A 19964-nucleotide genomic window follows, 5' to 3' on the forward strand; every position below is an offset into this window, starting at 1 on the left:
CGGTCTGTTCACGTAGCTGCCCTGTTTTAGTGCCATATTAAAGATTCTTTGATGCAACAAGTAATTCCTACATTGGCTTTTCCAGGAAAGCGCTCTCTGAGTTGACAACTTGTTTACGAGAACGACTTTTTCGCTGGCAACAGATTGAGAAGATCTGTGGCTTTCAGATAGCCCATAACTCGGGACTCCCCAGCTTGACCTCTTCCCTGTATTCTGATCACAGCTGGGTGGTGATGCCCAGAGTCTCCATTCCCCCCTATCCAATTGCTGGAGGAGTTGATGATTTAGATGAAGACACACCCCCAATAGTGTCACAGTTTCCTGGTAAGTGGTGAGTTCAAAAAAGAGAGTTGGTACAGTTTTTAAAGTAACTTTCTACATGCCTTTTATGAATCATTGACTTTGAAACCTATGATAAAAACTTTGTTCATTCGTTATATTCTCTTTTTTCCTTTTGTGGTTAGTAATTTGTCTTTACTATGTGAGAAGAATATATCAGGTGTGTGTCTGTATACATACACATAGAGTAACGCATCATACATGCTAGATATTGTATGAACGAAGTGCCGAGCTTTGAGGGTAAATATCCTTTCAAATGGCAGCTTAATCTATAGTAGAGACTAAAAATTAGGGGAAGATCTTGGTGCCACTGACTAAGCAACTGTGTGACTTTGAGCCAGTCTGTGATTTATTTGAAGTTCAGTTACCATTCCCAATGGGCATGGGGTTTTTGTTTTGCTTTTCCAATTCTCTGTCCTTAGAGTTTATCCTGCTGTGTTTTAACTCATGAAGCACTGGCTCAGTTTATTTCTAAACAGAATTAAACTGTGCTTGTGTTTAGAAAAACCTTTTGTTGTTGCTAGAAAGTAGAGCTCCTCCCAAAGGTAGTTTTAGAATGTACAATTTTCTTATGTTGCCCTGTTTATGCTATAAACATAAAACATAAAATAAGCATACATGTAAAATATGTAAAAACAATATGTAAAAATTAAACATAAAAATTCCTTGAAGTCTTACATTGTAAAGAATATGTTTTGGTAGGAAGGTAAAATTTAAATATTTTAGATTTTGTTAACTGGTTTTAGAATTTATTAATAAGTATGTGGACTTCTTGCAAAGTTAGAAATCATTTGAAAAACTTTTCATCCTTGTTATTGCCTGGCTGATTCGCGTTCCCAATCTTTGTGACCTTTTTGAAACTGTAGATAGGACAAGATTCCAAAGAATGGAAAGCAGAATTTAATAATTGATTGGTTGAAAACTTAGATAGAAATTTTAGTTTTAAGACAAATCAGTCATGATATATAAACATTTTCCAGTTTGAATTTTTTTATCCAATTGTTGCATTTTTCCTGATGTTATGATTTACAAAAGGTTCTAATTTTTAGAACAGTTTTATGAAATAAAGCCCTAAATTTGCAAATAAATAGTGAATGACTATGCGTTTGTTTATTTCTGTGGTTGTAACTCTCTGGTTTAATGGCAGAGAGATAAGGCAGGTCAGTTGGGGTGGCACTAAACTCTTAACACAGTAGAGAAGACAGGACAGATAATAAATGCATTGAATCCTGGAATGTGTAACCTCGCTCATCTCACTTGTCCTATGCTGCAAGGTAGTTATGGTGCAAAGTTATACCTAGATCTAGGCCAGCTCTGCTCTTTGAATACTGTCAGCTTATGTTTATTTGAAATGTATGCCCTTAAGCTTGCCAAATGCAACACTGATTCATAAATATATGATTTTGTTTGAAAACTATAGCTTTTTAAAGTCATAGTTCCTCCTTAGAATCCATAATTTTTCAGTGTCCGTATGCATGAAGATATGTTCCCTAAGTTAACTAGTTCTTTTTCTTTTCCATTTTTTAAAGTTCTTTTTGATGGGACAAAATATATGTGAATTATCTTAAGTTTTTAGTGATTGTGATATACAGAGAAAATTGAAATATGAAAAAAGTATGAGTTGATTTTAATTTAGTATGATGATTTAGAAGTTCTGTGACCAAATTTATTATCTTTGAAAAAAACTCTTGCCAAAGATTACACTTTGAGAGCTCCACCTCCACCCAGTGGCACAGCCGTGATACTCCACTCGGCTTCGCTACGAAAGCATAATTTCTAGAGCTGATAAATGAGGAACTCCTGGCAGCCAGACTAAAGTCTAGAGTAGGATGAAGTCCTCTTTATTATGTACCCTCTGAGAAGTTTTAAATTTGTACCGTGCGTATGTGTAAATTTTGTAAGTGTGAAATAGTGGCAAGGAAACATGCCTGTGGTATGTTAAGACCCAAGTAAAAGATTGTAAAACTATACAAGGAATAATATTATCTGTGTTTAATTATGTGTGAAGAAAAAGATAGGGAAAATATTATCAAAGTTTAGCTCATTGTGGGTAGGAGAAGAGATGATAGTTTTTTCCTGTTACTTTTGTAGTATCTGCTAAATGTTCATAGTGGGAATGTGGTAGCAATTTATTTAAAATTTCTTATTATAAAGTCCTCATATGTACTTAAAAGTACTGAAAATTAAATGCTCACCTACTACAAAGATAAACAGATTTTAACATTTTGATCTATTCATCCCTTTTTCTGAAATAAATTATTATACATATAGCTAAACCACGTGGCCTCCCCTTCTTACTCTTCTGAAGTTGTATGTCGTTCTAAAGCCTGTTGTACTTTTATTACTTGCAGATATATCTATAAACAATAGATATAATCGTTATTTAAAAATTTACATAAATGTTATCAAACTCTAGGTAATGTTTTGCAACTCTTTTTGCTCACAAGTATGTTACAGAAATTTTCCATGTTCATATACAGCGTCATTAAATTCACTGTGTTTAATATGAGTTAACCACAGTGTATCTATTTACTCATTATAATCATAAACCACAGTTTATTAATCCATTTTTCTACTGAGATAGGCTCTTTGTACTTTCTTGCCTTTACAGACAATACTGCAGTGAGCATCCTTACCTTACCTTTATCTCTTTGTGCATAACTTTGAGTGTTTCTCTGAGTAGACACCTAGGAAATAGATCACTTTTAGTCCTTGGGAGGGCTGTTCCTAGTCATTGCCAGGTTGCTCATTTATATACCCACCGTTTATAAGAGTGCTTGTCTGCCCGTATCCTCACCAGTACTTGGAATGATCTGATTTATTTGTTTTGTAACTTGAATGGGTGTGATATGATACCATAGCGTGATTAAAATTTTTATTTCCTCGATGACTACTGAGATGTTCCAGTTCGTTTTTTGGTGTTTGTCATTCAGATTTCTTCCTCTCTGAGTTGCTCATTCCTATTGTGGAATCTCTCCCAAGATTCCTTACTGATCTGGGCGAGTTGGTTTTAATATTTTCTGGTTATTTGATGCAGATATTTTTCGGGCCTTGGCTTTTCTTTTTTACTCTGCTGTGTTACTTTCTTCTTTAATCATCTGGGCTTTTAAAAAATGTTTCTAATGACAAATTTATGAAACTGATTTGTGCTTTTTATGTCTTTTTCAGAAGATGATAGATTGTTGTTTGCTCTCCTAAAAGTGTTTTAGATTTGCTTTAATCCCTTAGTCTTTTAATCTACCTGGAAGTTATTTTCGTTCATACTGTGAGACAGGAATCTAAATGTATCTCCTGATGTATGGATAAACAGTTGCCCAGTCCCACTCCTGTGCTGTCCCTCCTGATGTATGGACAAACAGCTGCCCAGTCCCACTCCTGCGCTGTCCCTGCCGGTTCGTAACCCTACGTCTCTCTGTTGGTGCACACGTGTGCCTAGGCTCTCTGTTCTGTTCCATTGGTTCCATTCTGCTTTAGTTGCTCTTTATAGTTTTATAATAAGTGTTTAGGTTTGATAGGTCTAAACCTTCCCTTATTACTCAAATTCAGAATTGCTGTTCTTGGCCAATATGAATTTTAGGATTAGCTTATGAAATTCCATGAGACGTTCCATTGAGCTTTTATTGGAATTTCTTTGAATTTATTGATATATTTGGGAAAAGTTGTTATTCGTAAGTTTCATTCATTAGGATCTGCTTTTATGTCTTTAAAATTTTTAATTTTCTCTGTACTGTTATTGCACATCTTTTTAAAAAAGATTAATTTCTGGATACCCCATAGGTTTTTGTTTTTGGTTTTTTTGTAGTTACACATTACCTCTCTTAAAAAAATTATACTTCAAATTGCTTGTTGCCGATGTAAAGGGAACTGCTGTTGACTTTGCTAAACTGATCTCACATACAGAAATACTGAATTCTCTCAGGAGTCTTTTGGATTTTTTTGTGTGTGCAATAATAATAAGTTGTTTTTTACTTTTCAGTCCTAATGCCTTCTTCCCCCCCTTTTTTTCCAGTCTAAGACCTTCAGTAAAATGTTGAGTAAAAGTGGTGATTGCAGGCAATAATGGTTGCCATTTCTGACTTTAAAGAGAAATCTCCCAATATTTCGTCGTGAAAAGTGATTTTTATTTATTTATTGATTTTTTGCTCTGTGTTTTTGGTAGATTGCTTTTAAGTTAAGGAAATTAATTTTATTCCTATTTTGCTAAGAATGATTTTTCTTTTAAATCAGTGGCTATTAAGTTTTACCAAATCTTTCCTGCCTAGTTTGAGGAGATCACTTATATTATTTTTCTTTATTCTGTTGTATAAAAGCACAGTGTGTGAATGTGCTTAGAGAAGTCAAGGGAAGGACGAAGTAATAATCAATGTCAGGTGCTGGCCAAAGTCAGGGAAGGATTGAGCTATCTGTTGAATTTAGCAACAAGGAAGTAGATTGTGACTTTGTTGAGAACAGTTGCAGCGAAATTGTATGTGAGCACTTTACACTTTCTTTGATGAATGAGTTAAGGTGAAGTAGTGGAGAAAGTAACAGACAAAATTCTTCATAAAAGGGAAGAGAGGTTATGTCGGTTGAAAAACAATCTGAAGACAGAGGAGGGTTTTTTGTTGCTGCTGTTGTTTATCAGTTTTTTAGGTTTATTGTTGCAGCATTGATTTTTAAATGCTGTTGGGAAGTAGAAGTTGAATATAAAGGCAACAGAAGGGCTAATCAGTAGAGTTAGGTGCTTGAACTTGGGTGGAGAATAGGACAGACAAGTGGAAGGAGCAGAATGTGTGAACTAGAAAGGTAGAAACATGGTCAGAATCTCAGTTTTCTGTCTTGATTTGTAATATCAAAAATGGAGCAATGCTGAATGACAGCAAGACAAAGTTGGAGAGTGAGAGGTGGCATAGATGTCTTGAGAAGAGGGGAAACCACGATTGGTTAAGATGTTGGAAGGTCTTATTTATAAATGAGATTGCTCAAGTTTGATGATAGGTTGGGTCAATTGGTAAGGGAATGACTGGCAAGTGATGAGTGGAGTAGAGATGGTAGACCCACATGGCTTAATGGTGTGAGCTTCAGAAGGAACACATTTGTATAGAAGGGTGTAGGAATGAGGGTTTACAGAGTGTTGGGGTGTGAGAAGGCCACCAGCGTGATGTTCTGGTGCGGCAGCCGAAGTTTTCTACCGGCATGGGTCTAGACTGAGACTGGTAGCAGAAACAAGATGATCTAAGACTTCTGGTTAGTTCCATAGTAGTCAGTGTTCAGGAAACAGGTTTTGGTCTGATCGTTGCCTAACCAGCTGGGAGACACTATTTCAATGACTTGATTTAAAATTTCTTAGAGGCAGGCAAACCAGAAGAGACCCTTAATGATAGAGAACAAACCGAGGGCTGATGGAGGGAGGTGGGGGGGAGGGATGGGCTAGATGGGTGATGGGTATTAAGGAGCGCACTTGTGATGAGCACTGGGTGTTGTATGTAAGTGATGAATCACTGAATTCTACTCCTGAAACCAATATTACACTATATGTTAACTAACTAGAATTTAAATTGAAACTTGAAACATGAAAAAAATAAAACTTCAAGTTCAGACAAGTCACATTGTCTCAAGAGACATCTGTTGAAAAATTCAGCGTATTTTTTTTTTAGCGATAGTTTTCTTCTTTTAATGGCAAAATTCACAAAAAGTTTTGCTACAATTCCTTAAAACTATGCTATATTGGTTTTTAAATGTAAGGATTTATCATCTTGGGCAAATTTTCAAGGCTTTGTGGTTAGTAATGTCAAATGTGATGTTAGGGCCTCATGGGCTTATGTTCTCTTCTGTTTATTTTCTAGACCTGTTTTCATTTTTATTCCATTTTAATTCTGTATTTCTTCACTTTCCTGGGAAGCAGTCCAGGGGATGGAGGACGGTGACATGTTCGTAGCGGCAGGTCCCTGACGTGTGTCCCTGCGCTGTGCCTAGAAGCAGCACTGGTCTCACGAGCACGTGTGTGTGTTTCTGCTTGGTTCCAGGGACCGTGGCCAAGCCCGCGGGGCCGCTCGCCCGGAGCAGCAGCCTGTGCCGCTCCCGTCGAAGCATCGTGCCCGCCTCGCCGCAGTGTCCGCGTGCCCAGCTGCCTCCTCACACGCCGCACCAGGCCCACGCCCGGCACCCCCACCACCCCCAGCACCCGCAGCACTCCTTGCCTTCCCCTGACCCCGATATCCTCTCCGTGTCAAGTTGTCCTGTCCTATATCGAAACGAGGAGGAGGAAGAGGCCATTTACTTCTCTGCTGAAAAGCAATGGTATTGGCAGCGAACCAGCTGCAGTGTATGCTGGGCTGGCTGGGTGGGAGGTGGGCGTGGGGTGGGGAGGAGCGACACGCTGGATTCCGTTTCGCTTGCTGCAGAACGAGTTACCACAAACTGCGTGGTTTCAAGCAACATGCCTTCATTAGCTCTCAGTTCTCTATGCCAAAGTCCAGGTGTGGCATGGCCGGGTTTTCTGCACAGGGTCTCACAAGGCTAACATTGAGGTGTTTGCCAGGCTTTGTTCTTCTCTGGAGCTTGAGGGCCACTTCAAGGCTCATTTGGTTGTGAGAGAATTCGGCTCCTGTGGTTATAGCACTGAGGTCGCGGTTTCCACACCGGCTGTCAGCCGGGGGCCTCTCCCCGTTCCTAGTGGCTGCACGATATTCCTTGCTGTACGGGCCTCCATCTTCAAAGCCCACAACAGAAACTGTCCCTTCTGTCAAGTCCCGTCTTTGCTTGGAATCTCTGACTTGCCCCGTCTCTAATCTCTGGACCTAACTTAAAAGGCTCACTTGGATAATAATCTCTGTATATTAAGATAGACTAGTTTGGGGCCCTAAATACATCTGCAGACTGCCTTCATAGCAGCATCTCTATTAGTATTTGATGGAATAACTGGGAGAATATATGTGTGTACACCAAGGCTAGAAATTGAGGGACCATCTTAGAATTCTGCCCACCCTGTCCACAGTGGAGATATTTTGACATATAACTGTTTAGAGACCACTGCACGCAACTGACTCAAGTCTCAGGACACAAATTTGTCTTATGAATAGTTTTATATGTAAAATACAAAAGCATGAACTTAAATATACACAAAGAAACATTAAATATGACCGAGTTTTTACAATATTTGTTGCCACTTAGTGATTTTTTTTTTCTGTTATGTGCTAGTACTTACTAGCAAACAGGAAATATCAAATGCCAAAGATGTAAGAAAATGTAGGAATTTGTATAAAGTGGGTATAGCAGCAGCATGTTCTAGTCCAGCTTGAGGACCACCATGCTCCATAAGACCCATTGCAACTAAGGACCTCTCCTTCCGAACCACATTCCTCTTCAGGAGCAGTGGGGTTTCAAGTGACAGGAAAACCAACGCCGGTTTGACTTTGCTTACACGTCGTAGCTGTGCAGCCTTGAAGTCTTCCTGTCCTCACATGAGAAACAAAACCAAAGGGAGGGGGCTCGATGCTCTCAGTGAAATTTTGTGGCTCTTCTCTATCATGTGATTCTTTAGTTGGCATCATCATCAAATAATTTTCATACATAATTGTTTTATCTACTAGTGAAAGTAGATTTTACGAGTAGCCAAAATCATTAGAGCATATCCCCGAGGAGATAGTCCAGGGTTTGTGTCCTCGTTACAGTTGGAGAATTTGATGCCGCTTTGCTTGGGCAGCACTTTCTGATGAGCTTTTTTGTATAACCTTTGCAATATAACTATAGTCGTCTGTAAGATAGCTTTAGTGACAGAACTAATTTTGTGTGGCTTATGGAAGTTAATAGGAAAACTCAAGAGCTCTGCTGTCCAATAGAATTTTTGCATTTGTGGAAATGTTTAGTCTTCATTTCAAATAAGAGTGTGAGAAATTCAGAGCTAGCTCATAAATATGATAATTTAGATTCAGAAAACTTTTCCTCCTCTTTAGTCTCTTACATGATGAACCACTAGAATCCTTACAAAATAGCAATAGTAATAATATTTACTATTTACTGATCTTTTATGTTCTATGCCTTATGTACATTATACGCTCATTTAAATCTTACCTTGAGTTGAGTCTTGTTACATAGGCATTAAACTGACATGAATACACCTGTACCTCACAGTGAGAAAAAAAGACATAGAAAAATAACATAAATAGTACACATAATTAACATTCCAAAGAATATATGTTCTGGAAAAAAACGGGATATTTATTTAAGAGTCGGAGATTATACTATACCTACACTCCAATCTGACTAGTTCTGTGGAAGAAGCAACACTTCAGATTATTTGTTTTGGAATTAGGATGTTAGAAGGAGGAGTAATTTTAGAGATTAATCAAATTCTCTTACTTTGACAGGGTAATTGAGACCTGGTTAATTTAAATGATTTGCCCAAGGTTGTGTGGCTGATTAATGGCAGGACCAGGACAGGAAGGTCTAGTTCTCCTGACTTAGATCAGTATTCTTTTCACATATTATTTTGATTTTAGAGACCAGTTTTTGAAATATTTTTAACCTAGCTTAGAATTTCACACACTGAGCAGCCAAACCACATAGCAGAGTAGAAAGTAAATTTATAAAATTTTAACTAAATCAGCTTCTGGCTCTGGAAGCTGAACAGCTTCAGGGAATGGTGATATATGCTGTGTAATTAATGGATATCCACTCCAAAAAGAAGCTAACAGAAAAGTCCCTACCAGTGACTGATTTCTGAGTCATTTCTTCTTATCTGAACTTCCTCTTGTCCTCTGTTAGCACTCCCCGTTATCATTATTGTAAAAGCACTTAGAAATGATGCAGCACATGTAACTGTATCATATGAAATCATTTAAGTCTTTATTTGCCCAGGGGATTTTGTACCTTCTGAGAGCTTATAGTGTAATAGAAACAATCTGCACATACGTGTGTGAGTGAAGTACATAGGAATGATTAAATACGTTGAGTAAGGTATAGATCTAAAATGAGGTATTAACATGAAATACGTATCAGAAGTAATATGACTACATGAATAATGATAGTAACCACAGGTCATCCAAGGTGAGAGATCATTCAGTTCGTTTATTCTATAAATATGAACTTAGTTCCTCGCTGTATTCTGTGCACTTGCTAATAACTTGAGCTGCCAAGACAAGTGAGACAAGGTTCTGGCCTCGTTCTAGCTGGTGGATTATGATCATATGTGTCCTTGCCTTTCTCTTCTGTCTTCAGCTCTCTTCCTTCTCTCACCTTATTTCTTCTGCCAGTTACTTTTTATCTTGACTCTACTTTTTATTTCTTCATCATTTCTTTTGTAGAGGGAACAATATTTGTATCCCGTGTGGTACATACAAAAATAAGTGAGACATTATCCAAGATCTTTTCTCTTTTTCTTTTCTTTCGTCTGCTTCCCGTTCATTCACTCATTCATTCATTCATCACATATTTATTAAATACCCACCGTGAACTTACCACTCACTATTCCAGTGCAGAGAATACAGAAGTTAGTAAGACTCCCTGTCCTCATTAAGTTTTCTTCTGGAGAAACTGACTATAAGAAGTTAATATAAAATATTGTTTTAGGTAGTGGGATGTTCTGGGATACTAACTAAAGTCAGGTAAAAAGAAAGAGAATACTGTTACGGACAGAGTGCTAAGGGAAGCGTCTCTGGAGAGAGAGCAGTTGAGCAGTGACCTGAATGACCTGGTGCAGTAAGCCCTGTAGAGATGGAGGGAAGGACAGTAGGAGGCAGAGGGAAGAGTAAGTGCACAGCCCTGAGGGAGTCACAGGGTTGGCGTGGGGCTGGGGGGCAAAGAGGGCAAAGAGGGGGCCGTGGTGTAATGATGCGGAAAGTGGTGGGGCCTGCGGCTGGAGTCACAGCCGTGGCCCTAATCCGACTGGGCTCCATGGACTTCGGCAAGGTCTTTGGATTTCAGCCTGATGAGGGGAGGAAGCATTGGAAAGTTTTGAGCAAGGAAATGATGTGCTCCAAGTTTTTAAAAACCCCATTGCATCTGTGTAGGGAAGTAGCTTGGAGGGAGGAACAAGAAGGGAAGCAGGGAGATCAGTTAGGAAGCCCTTGCAATCACTGAGGTGACTTCGCGGTAGTTCAGCAAGAGGGACGGTAGCAGTGGGGGGTGACAAGGGTTGGATTTGAGGGATAGTTTGCAGGAATGGCTGATAGCATCTACTGTTCGTGGGCCTTGAGGTTGTGAGCTTTATTTTTCTTATCCTTATCTCTTCTCTCTTTCTTGTGGAGAAAAGGGGAAATCACAAAGGAATAAACCTGTGAGAATTTGACTGTCTGCTTCTTAAAAAAATAGCGTGACATCACTGATTTTTGCCTCCCATCCCCCCCCCCCCCCCCCCCCCCACCCAATTGTATCTCAGCTTCCTTCTCCTGTTTCTGAACTTGGGAGAACTTACATTTGAGCTTAATATATTCCTTTCTTCCTTCCTGAGGAAGCTAAATTTCATCAATTTAATAACTAAAAAATAAAGGGAGAGACAGTGACTAAAGCTCATCTTTTAAAAATATGTAATGTCAACTATGTGATTTAGAAAGAAAACTACTCAGTATTGAAACAAAACAAAGTAGTTGAGATGAAAAAAAAATCTGTAAACTTTAAACATTTTCATTTCTCTGACAATTGAAAAAAGATGTAACATTTATGTTTCTTAGGTTGGAAGATTTCATTATTAATAGTGTATGTTAAATATTAAACATTGAGTTTTGATAAGTTATATTATTTAAAATAGTAATCTAATTTTGTCAGAATGTGTGTAGAATTTTAGTATTTCTCCCTTTTACATTTTGATAGGTTAAAAAAACAGAAGTTGTTTTAGTTAGAATTAGTGAGCATGTCTGCTGGTAGTGTTAGAAAATTTTGATTTAAAATTTTACCTTTGTCTCTGTCTCATCCAGGGAAGTGCCAGACACGGCCTCCGAATGTGACTCCTTAAATTCTTCCATTGGAAGGAAGCAGTCTCCTCCTTCAAGCCTTGAGATATACCAAACATTGTCTCCTCGAAAAATATCAAGAGATGAGCTCTCTCTAGAGGATTCATCCCGAGGAGATTCACCCATAACTGCAGATATCTCTCGGGGTTCTCCTGATTGTGTAGGTCTGACAGAAACGAAGAGTATGATCTTCAGTCCTGCCAGCAAAGTGTACAATGGCATCTTGGAGAAGTCCTGTAGCATGAACCAGCTTTCTAGCGGCATCCCGGTGCCTAAACCCCGCCACACGTCCTGTTCCTCTACCAGCAACGACAGTAAACCCGTTCAGGAAGCCCCACATGTCGCCAGGATAAGCAGCATCCCGCACGATCTGTGTCATAATGGAGAGAAAAGCAAAAAGCCATCAAAAATTAAAAGCCTTTTTAAGAAGAAATCTAAGTGAACTGGCTGACATGATGGAATTTATTCAAGTGGCATCTTTGAACTTTTATCTCCTGTCCTCCACTCCCCCTTTTTTGTTTTAATTTTAGGGCTGTTAACTCCAGTGGGGCTTCCCAGACTGGGCGCCGTAGTGGAATGTCCCAAGGGCAGCTGTCTACTGTCTGCTTATTTAAATGACTAATCATTTCGTCAAGCCAGTTATTACTGAAAAATCATTAAGAGATGAGACAGTTTACAGTCATTTCTGCCTATTTATTTCTGCTTTGTTATTAGTGATGTATATACAACATTTTGTTGAAAGCCACTATGGACTTACAAGCTTTAATGGACTAGTAAGCCAGCATGGGCTTGCAAAAATTCCTTGTTTACCACACCATCTTCTTATCTTTCCACAGAGCTATTTACATCCTGGACTAAATGACTTAAACAAAGTAAAACTAATTGCACTACCGTTTTCCAGACTGGAAAAAAAAAAAATCTCTGCAAGTGAAACTGTATAGAGTTTATAAAATGACTATGGATAGGGGACTGTTTTCACTTTTAGATCAAAAAGGGTTTTTAAGTAGAACCTAGGGTTTCTAATTGACTTGATTTCTGGAAATGAAAACCCACGCTTTTATTATGGGAAGCTTCTTTAAATGCATTTAATATTATAAAGTTTCAAGTCCTGCTGTAAAGATCATGTTGTTTTGTTTTTCCCAGGGCTTTCACTGTGATTTACTGCATTGCAGGCTGTATGATAAAATATAAATAATTTAAGGAGAGAAGGCTCTTGATTCCTTACGCACGTGGAAGAGTTGAAACTTGATTGAAGGACTTACATTCACAAGCTTAAACTGAGGTCGGGGACATGGGGATTCAGGCTCTTGTTTACAGACTTTGAATAACAGCAAAGAAGTTATGGTTTGTGAAGAATTTGTACTGTGGAAAAGATAATAAATTGGAGACATTATTGTGTGGGACTGTGTTGACTTTTGTTGATAACACTCCACTAAAAACACTATACGTTTTCTGGAGAGCTAAGTGAGCTGTTTTGTTGCTTAATTGCACTATAAGAAATAGTGATGTTTTGGAAGTTGTCAACAAATTTCTTTCCATTTTATATTGTTTGTCATATTTTTATGTAGTTTGAAATGTTTAAATGTTCTAATATCAAGATTAACAAATATAAATTTATGGTGCATTTAGATTGTGTTGTATTAATTTGTAAAGCTCGGGGGTCGTTAAACCACTAGGTTATTTAAGGGTAGCTTTTACTGTGAAGACTGTCACAGAGCGGCAAAGTACATTAACATCTGGCAGTTTTCGCCTAAACTGCTTCTAAAAATTTAGTCATAAATGATCTATCTGGTTAATGCAGTGTGGATGGACATTTGGATGAACAATGGATACATATTAGCTAGAACGGGTTTTCAGCAGTATGGCTAAAACACGTAATGTCCGACCCAGTTCTGCTTTGATGAAAATGCTGATTGATAGGAAGTTTATGTGAGATGTGATCCTAAGAAATACTTTTATCAAGAATTTGAACAGTTTCCTGAAGTCTCCGAAAGTTGTGGTGGTTTATTCTCTTTGTTAAAAACTTTTAAGGTCTTGAATGATATTTATATACACAGATATTTATATAATTACGAGTACTTTAAAGGCAAAAATTGATTAGCTGAAACAAACATAGAGTTTTGGTCTAACCAGAAGGTAAGCTAATCTGAAAGGTCAAGAGTTGAGGAACAATGGCACTGAAGCTGTTTGGGAAGGGGGGCACGGGTAATGGGCATGAAGCATTGAGAAGCGTACTGGAAACTTTCTTCAGAGTGAAGGAAATACCTTTATCTTGTTTCTCCTTCTTAAAACCAGACAGGAGTTCTTCCCTTTGAAAATTGCACAAGGGATGAAAACTTTGTAGTTTGATAGGTAGAAAAGATAAAAGCCACTAGGGCAGGGAGTGGGGTGAGAGGAGGAAGGGCTCGAGCCCGCCCCCCCCCCCATAAGGCCTGCCGCCTGGTGAGGGTTAGAAGGGAATTTTGGCGGCCAGAATTACTGGCCGCTGGCACGTGGGGGCTGGGGTGCACGAGGCCGGCCTACTACTTGCAGTGCGGGCGGTCTTAGGGAATGCATGGTTTGTGCTAAATTTCATGTTCTTGTGTATAAACAAATTCAACCCAAGGGATTATTACCGCTTTCTGTTGCTTGTAGTACTTACTTGGCATTAGTACAGCGCTCTATATTTGTAAATTCAACAGAGAACAATTGAGCTGTAGAAAGCCACAATTAATTTCTGTATGACTTCATTTCCATGTGAAGAGGTGGGCATAAATACAAGTTTTTTAAATTACCCGTTTGTTACCTTACTAATCTTACAAAACTATGGTGTTTTTCTGATTTTAAAAGTAATACCCTCCTTATTGTATAAAACGATTCATGATAGAAAAGTATAAAGAAGAAAAACAACAGCAAGCGGGTTAAATTCTAGTGCCCACAATAATTATTTTTAATATTTTGGTTCGTTTTCTACCAGATCATTTTCTCTATATTGATATATATTTTACATACTTGAATATATATATATTCAATTTTACATCATGCTGTTCTCTTAATATAGGCATTTCTCCAACGTTATTAAAAACTCTTCATGAACATTTTAGTGACTATAATATGCCATTGTATGGATTTACCATAATCTTTTTAATCATTTTTTATTATTAATCATTAGGCTGTTTCTGATTTCTGATATGTGAAATACTAGGATTTAACATTTATTGAGCACTCTGTACTAGGCACAGTTCTAAACTCGAATATATACTCTCATATAATCTTTACACCCACCTTGTAAGGTAGGTACTGTTTTTGGGGGGTTTTTTTTGTTTGTTTGTTCTTTAATAGTCATTTTACTGACGAGGAAACTGAGCCCAGAAAATTAATAATTTGCTGAAGGTCACATAGCTAGTGGTAAGTGTAGTGTCAACTTCTAAGTCATATATACCACATAAAGTCCACTCAACATTTTGATTCCTTAGAATATATATTTTGAGAAGTATATAGGAAAGCCTAAAGATAATTTATATGTATGTATGTATATGTACACTCTCATAGTTTTACATAGATACCTTGACTACAACTCTTTTTAAGGTTTCTTATTCATATAGCCATGTTTATAACCCCCCAATACTGGAGTGTTTCACACTGTCACTTCCGAATTACCATTTGGTTAAAACTTTGCTAATTTAATTGGTAAATAATGTCTCGTATGGTTGGAAAGTTTTTTCATGTTATGTATTTTTCATTTTAGTGAATTGTCTGTTCATGTCTTTTGCCCATTAAGTTCCTGGGGTCCTAGTGTTTTTTGTCTTTCAAATGTAGCTATTCTTGTATTGTTCAATTACCAACTAAAACAGTGATTTTTAAAAATCATATTTGTATTTTCCATGTCTATTTTTTGAAAGCAAGCAGAAGAAAACCTACATATAAGTTTTAGTCTTACTGATCTCCTGTTTATAGGTCTTGAATGGTTTTTCTCAAAAAATTACAGGTAAGAGACAATATTAGAATCTTACTCAACAAATATTTAATAGCCTGTCATGTACCAAGCATCACGATCATCAGCTCTGCAGGTATAGAGACTAATGTGACCAGTAGCTCCCCTAAAGGAACTCCTCAGTATCTAATAGGCGAGACAGTTCCAAAAAAATCCTTGTAATAAGGATTAATAAGTCATAGAACCATAAACCAAATGTTGGGGAGATGGGAGCTAATGGGGAGAGGAGTTCTATGTAGCTCAAAAGTATTAAATCAAGGACAATTTAATGGTGCTAATCTGCAGGTCCAGCAGAACACCTTGTAATAGCTGGGAAGGGGGCGTATTGTGGGATAAGTTGTTTATCAGAAACACAGCATTTGAGCAATCTCATGTAAGCCCTGATAGTACGGATAAGACTTTCTTTCTGCACATCCCAGCCCTAAAACAAGGTAGTCTTTGTTGAAAAGACTCTCTCCTTCAGATTTATCCAGGTGGGCCTGATCCTATCTTGAATCCCTTGGCTTCCCACCAGCCTTCAGGATTCTACCTCAGTCCCATGATTGAGCTTCCCTGAGGTTATCTGCAAGTCTCTGCAGTGGCCCTCACAGGAACCTGTCTCTGGCAATGTGTGTTGTAGGCCCAGATAGGACATGGCAGGGAGGCCTCAGTCCAGATCTTGGTTTCTTACCAGTATGAAGGGAGCGAGACAAGGCCCAGGATCCTTGCCTGAGTTAAAGAGTCTCATCTGCCAGATTCTCCGTCGTCCCGATGATCCAGTTTTTACTGGATATGCTGTGATGTCTTCATCAGCCTCCAAAAGTGACAGCCACGAGTTCAAGGTATGGCAGAGAGTTCGCAGTCATGTCCTAGGGAGACACAGTGGCTCAGCCATTCCAGATCTCCTGTCCTTAAAGCAGCAGCAGACCCTCTATTTCTGCGTCCCATGCTCTTCCGGTTTTGCCCTGGAAGAGTCTAGCTCCCTATAAAGATCAGACTCTAGGAAGCCCTAACTGGGTCAAAATGGTTCCTTGTCTCTAGCTTCAGATTGTGACGTTTTAGTGTCTTTTTTTTTTTTATGGAACTATAATTGGCATGCAATATCCTATTAGTTTCAGGTGTATGTGATAGTGATTCAGTATTTTTCTACATTACAAAATGAGCCCCATGATAACTGTAGTTGCCATCTGTCATCATATGAAGTTATTACAGTATTATTGACTATTTTCTCTATGCTGTTCATTACATCCCATGACTTACTTTATAACTGGAAGTTTTTGCCTCTTAATCCCCTTCACCAATTTGGCCCAACTCCTAAATCCTGGTTACTATGATAACAGTTTGTTTCTTGTATCTGTGAGTCTGTTTCTGTTTTGTTTGTTCATTTGTTTTGTTTTTTAGATTCCACATATAAGTGAAATCATATGTTACTTGTGTTTCTCTGGCTTATTTCACTTAGCGTAATACCCTCTAGGTTCATCCATGTTGCAAATGGAGGGATTTCATTTTTTTTTATGGCTGAGTAATATTTCTCTCTCTCTCTCTCTCTCTCTCTATATATATATATATATACCACATCTTCTTTATTCATCTTTTGATGGACCACTGGGGCTGCTTCCATATATTGGCTATTGTAAATAACGCTGCAGTGACCATAGGGGTGCATATATCTCTTTGAAATAGTGTTTTGTTTTCTTTGGAAATACCCAGAAGTGGAATTGCTGGATTGAATGATCTAATTTTAATTTTTTTAAGGGATTTTTACCAATTTCCATTCCCACCAACAGTGTTATGGGGGTTCCCTTTTTTCCACATCCTTGCCAAGACTTGTTATTTCTTGTCTTTTTGATAATCTGACAGGTATGAGGTGGTAGTTCCTTGCAGTTTTAATTTGCATTTCTCTCATGATTTAGTGGAGCATCTTTTCGTACACCTGTTGGCCATGTATGCGTCTTCTTTGGAAAAAATGTCTATTCAGTCCATTTTTTTATTGGGTTTATTTGATGTTATGTTGTGTAAGTTCCTTATATAGTTTGGATATTAACCCCTTATGGGATATATGATTTGCAAATATCTTCTCCCACTTAGTAGGTTGACTTTTGGCTTTGCTCATGGTCTCCTTTGCTGTGCTAAAGCTTTCACATTTTCGTTTCAAATAGTTGTGTGACAGCAGCCACCCTAGTGTTATGGTTCTGGTAAGAATAGCGTGTGTTTATTTTTAAAGTACAACTTCTTTAACTGAAGCATCGTGGTTCTAAAATACCCACGTGAGCTAATTCCCCGCGTGTGAGGACATTAACTGCTGACATACTCTTGAGACCTCTGGTCCCTGAGAATGCGGTCACACCAGATTCTGGGGAGATTGAAGGACACCACCCCTCAGGAACTAGAAAAGGTTTCTAGGGGAAGAATGTGGCTTGTTTTGTTTTGTTTTTGAAATACCAGCTATTCAAGTTTGATTCTTCTTTTTTTTTTTTTTAAGATTTTATTTATTTATTTGACAGAGAGAGACACAGCGAGACAGGGAACACAAGCAGGGGGGAGTGGGAGAGGGAGAAGCAGGCTTCCTGCCGAGCAGGGAGCCTGATGCGGGGCTCGATCCCAGGACCTTGGGATCATGACCTGAGCCGAAGGCAGCCGCTTAACGACTGAGCCACCCAGGCGCCCCTCAAGTTTGATTCTTCTTGAAAAGGCTTTCTATTAACACTTGAGATGAAATCTGTAGCCAAAAAGGTAGAATGCTAAGAAATTAAAAGAAAGGGGGATTGGATTGGAGAGGATAAAATGAAGCCTGGGTGCAACCAGAGGTTACATGCGACCTTTAAAGGTCAGAAAACGAACCTGGAAATAGGACTGAGCATAGGACCTTGGGAAAGGAGGGGAAGTAGGGAGGGAAAGGATGCATTTATTGTCAAATCACCAAATCTTGTTCATTTAATCCCTGAATATCTCTGCTAATGCCCCTGTCTACTGCCCTGGGGCCTTGCCTTCTTCATTTCTAATTTTATCAACTTCCACAAGCTAACTGAACCAGCCTCACCCTCTTTCATCTTCCTGTTGGTGAGCTAAGCCACAGGACGGATTTTCTCTGATTAAAATCTTTCTGTGCCTTTCCATTGCCTGTAGGAGAAAATACAAACTTAACAGAGACTAGCGAAAGACCTTGACATTCTGGGCCGTGCTCATTCTGCCAGCCTCAGGGCTCGCCATCATGGACACAACCTAACCAGTTACGCAGAACTTCACGCAGCTTCCCCACCCGCCTCCCTGACGGGGCACCGGCTACTGCTTTTGCCCGAATGTCCTCTCCTTGGGCCACTGACTCTGAACCTTTAACTCAGCTCAGGTGTCTCCAGCGAGTCTTCCATACATGTCCTCAGGCTGGATGATATCCCACTTCTGGGACTGTCCAGAGCTTTACTATGACTTGTCACGTCATATTGCAACCGCCTCTTAACTGGTTTGCCCAGTAAACCTAACTGCTTAAGTGAAGGGAGTTCAGCTTTGAACTCCCAAAGACTGGCCCTGTAGGCACTGAATACATTATATGCCTGATGAATGAATAAATGACAGGCATTATTGCTGCCTTCAAGCTTCAGACTGCTAAGGGTATTCATAAGTTTAACGATTAGAAAAACAGCTCCAGACTGTTTCCCAACACAAACCAGCACTGTGTGCTGTATTTCCATTGTCTTTTATGGAGATTCCAAGGAAGGAAGAGATCAGAAATGGCACGGGGCAACTAGTATGCTCTCTTTGTAAAACGTACTTACACAGCTGGGCCCTGAATGAGGAGTGAGGTCTGAAGAAGCCTAACAGGAGAAACCGAAGCTTTTCCTTCCAGGCTCTGCTTAGGTGTGTGCTTCATGCAGTTAGCCTGTCCTGTTTGGAGCGCGGCCCCTCTCCCGAGCCCGGCGTGTAATGGCTGTGCTGCCCAGCTGGTAATTAATGTGATTTCTGGTATTGTTAGGTCTTATTCTGTCAATAACTGTGGAGGGAGCACCTACCATGTGCTGAGCGCTGGGCTTACGGCAATAACTAAGATAAACATAGTCCTTACTTACCTTGTTGAACAAACCCATAAATAATTGTTTACTACGTTTGTGATTAGTGCTATGAAGGAACAGTTCACAGGGCTATGTAATTATTTAATGAAGGTCTAAGTTGAAGGTCAGGAAGGGCCATGCTGAGGAAGTGACATTTGCACTTTCCCCTGCAGATTCGGTAGGAATCAGACAAGGAGAACGGGTTTCTGAGTGGCCAAGTGGTGGTGGTAACAGCACGTGTAGAAAGACTCCAGGAGGGAAAGAATCGGGTGCGTTCCGGAAGCAGAAAGAAGGTTAGTATGGCTGGATTGTAGCAAGGGAGCAAGAGAAAGGGGCAAGATCGTGCAGGGCCTTGCAGGCCGTATTTAAGATTTTAGACTTAGGGGCGCCGGGGTGGCTCAGTCGTTAGGCATCTGCCTTCAGCTCGGTCATGATCCCGGGGTCCTGGGATCGAGCCCTGCATCGGGCTCCCTGCATCGGGCTCCCTGCTCCTCGGGAAACCTGCTTCTCCCTCTCCCACTCCCCCTGCTTGTGTTCCCTCTCTGTGTCTCTCTCTGTCAAATAAATAAATAAAAGCTTAAAAAAAAAAAAAGATTTTAAACTTAATCCTGAGATCAGTGACAAGTCATTGAAAGGGTTAAGCATGGGAAAAAATCAGTCTCATGTATTTATTTTATCTCAGTTGCTTCCAGATAGTTT

At 39.2% G+C, this 19964-nt stretch overlaps 1 protein-coding gene across 3 annotated transcripts in view; it reads left to right on the forward strand.

Moving 5' to 3' along the window:
- STIM2 (stromal interaction molecule 2) overlaps positions 1-15512 on the forward strand; it is a 145472-nt gene extending 129960 nt beyond the window's left edge. The window contains exons 10-12 of one of the 3 annotated variants that reach the window (XM_032400143.1): positions 86-324; positions 6345-6618; positions 11232-12898. In XM_032400143.1, coding sequence (XP_032256034.1) covers positions 86-324; positions 6345-6618; positions 11232-11709 — 991 coding nt within the window. In that variant the 3' untranslated portion in view covers positions 11710-12898. Of the gene's footprint in view, positions 1-85; positions 325-6344; positions 6619-11231 lie in introns of all 3 variants that reach the window. The other 2 variants (XM_032400142.1, XM_032400144.1) reach the window with 2 other exon arrangements.
- Positions 15513-19964: the final 4452 nt, after the last annotated feature.

The sequence above is a fragment of the Phoca vitulina genome, unplaced genomic scaffold, assembly GCF_004348235.1.
Source record: "Phoca vitulina isolate PV1807 unplaced genomic scaffold, GSC_HSeal_1.0 scaffold3, whole genome shotgun sequence".
NCBI lineage: Eukaryota > Metazoa > Chordata > Mammalia > Carnivora > Phocidae > Phoca > Phoca vitulina.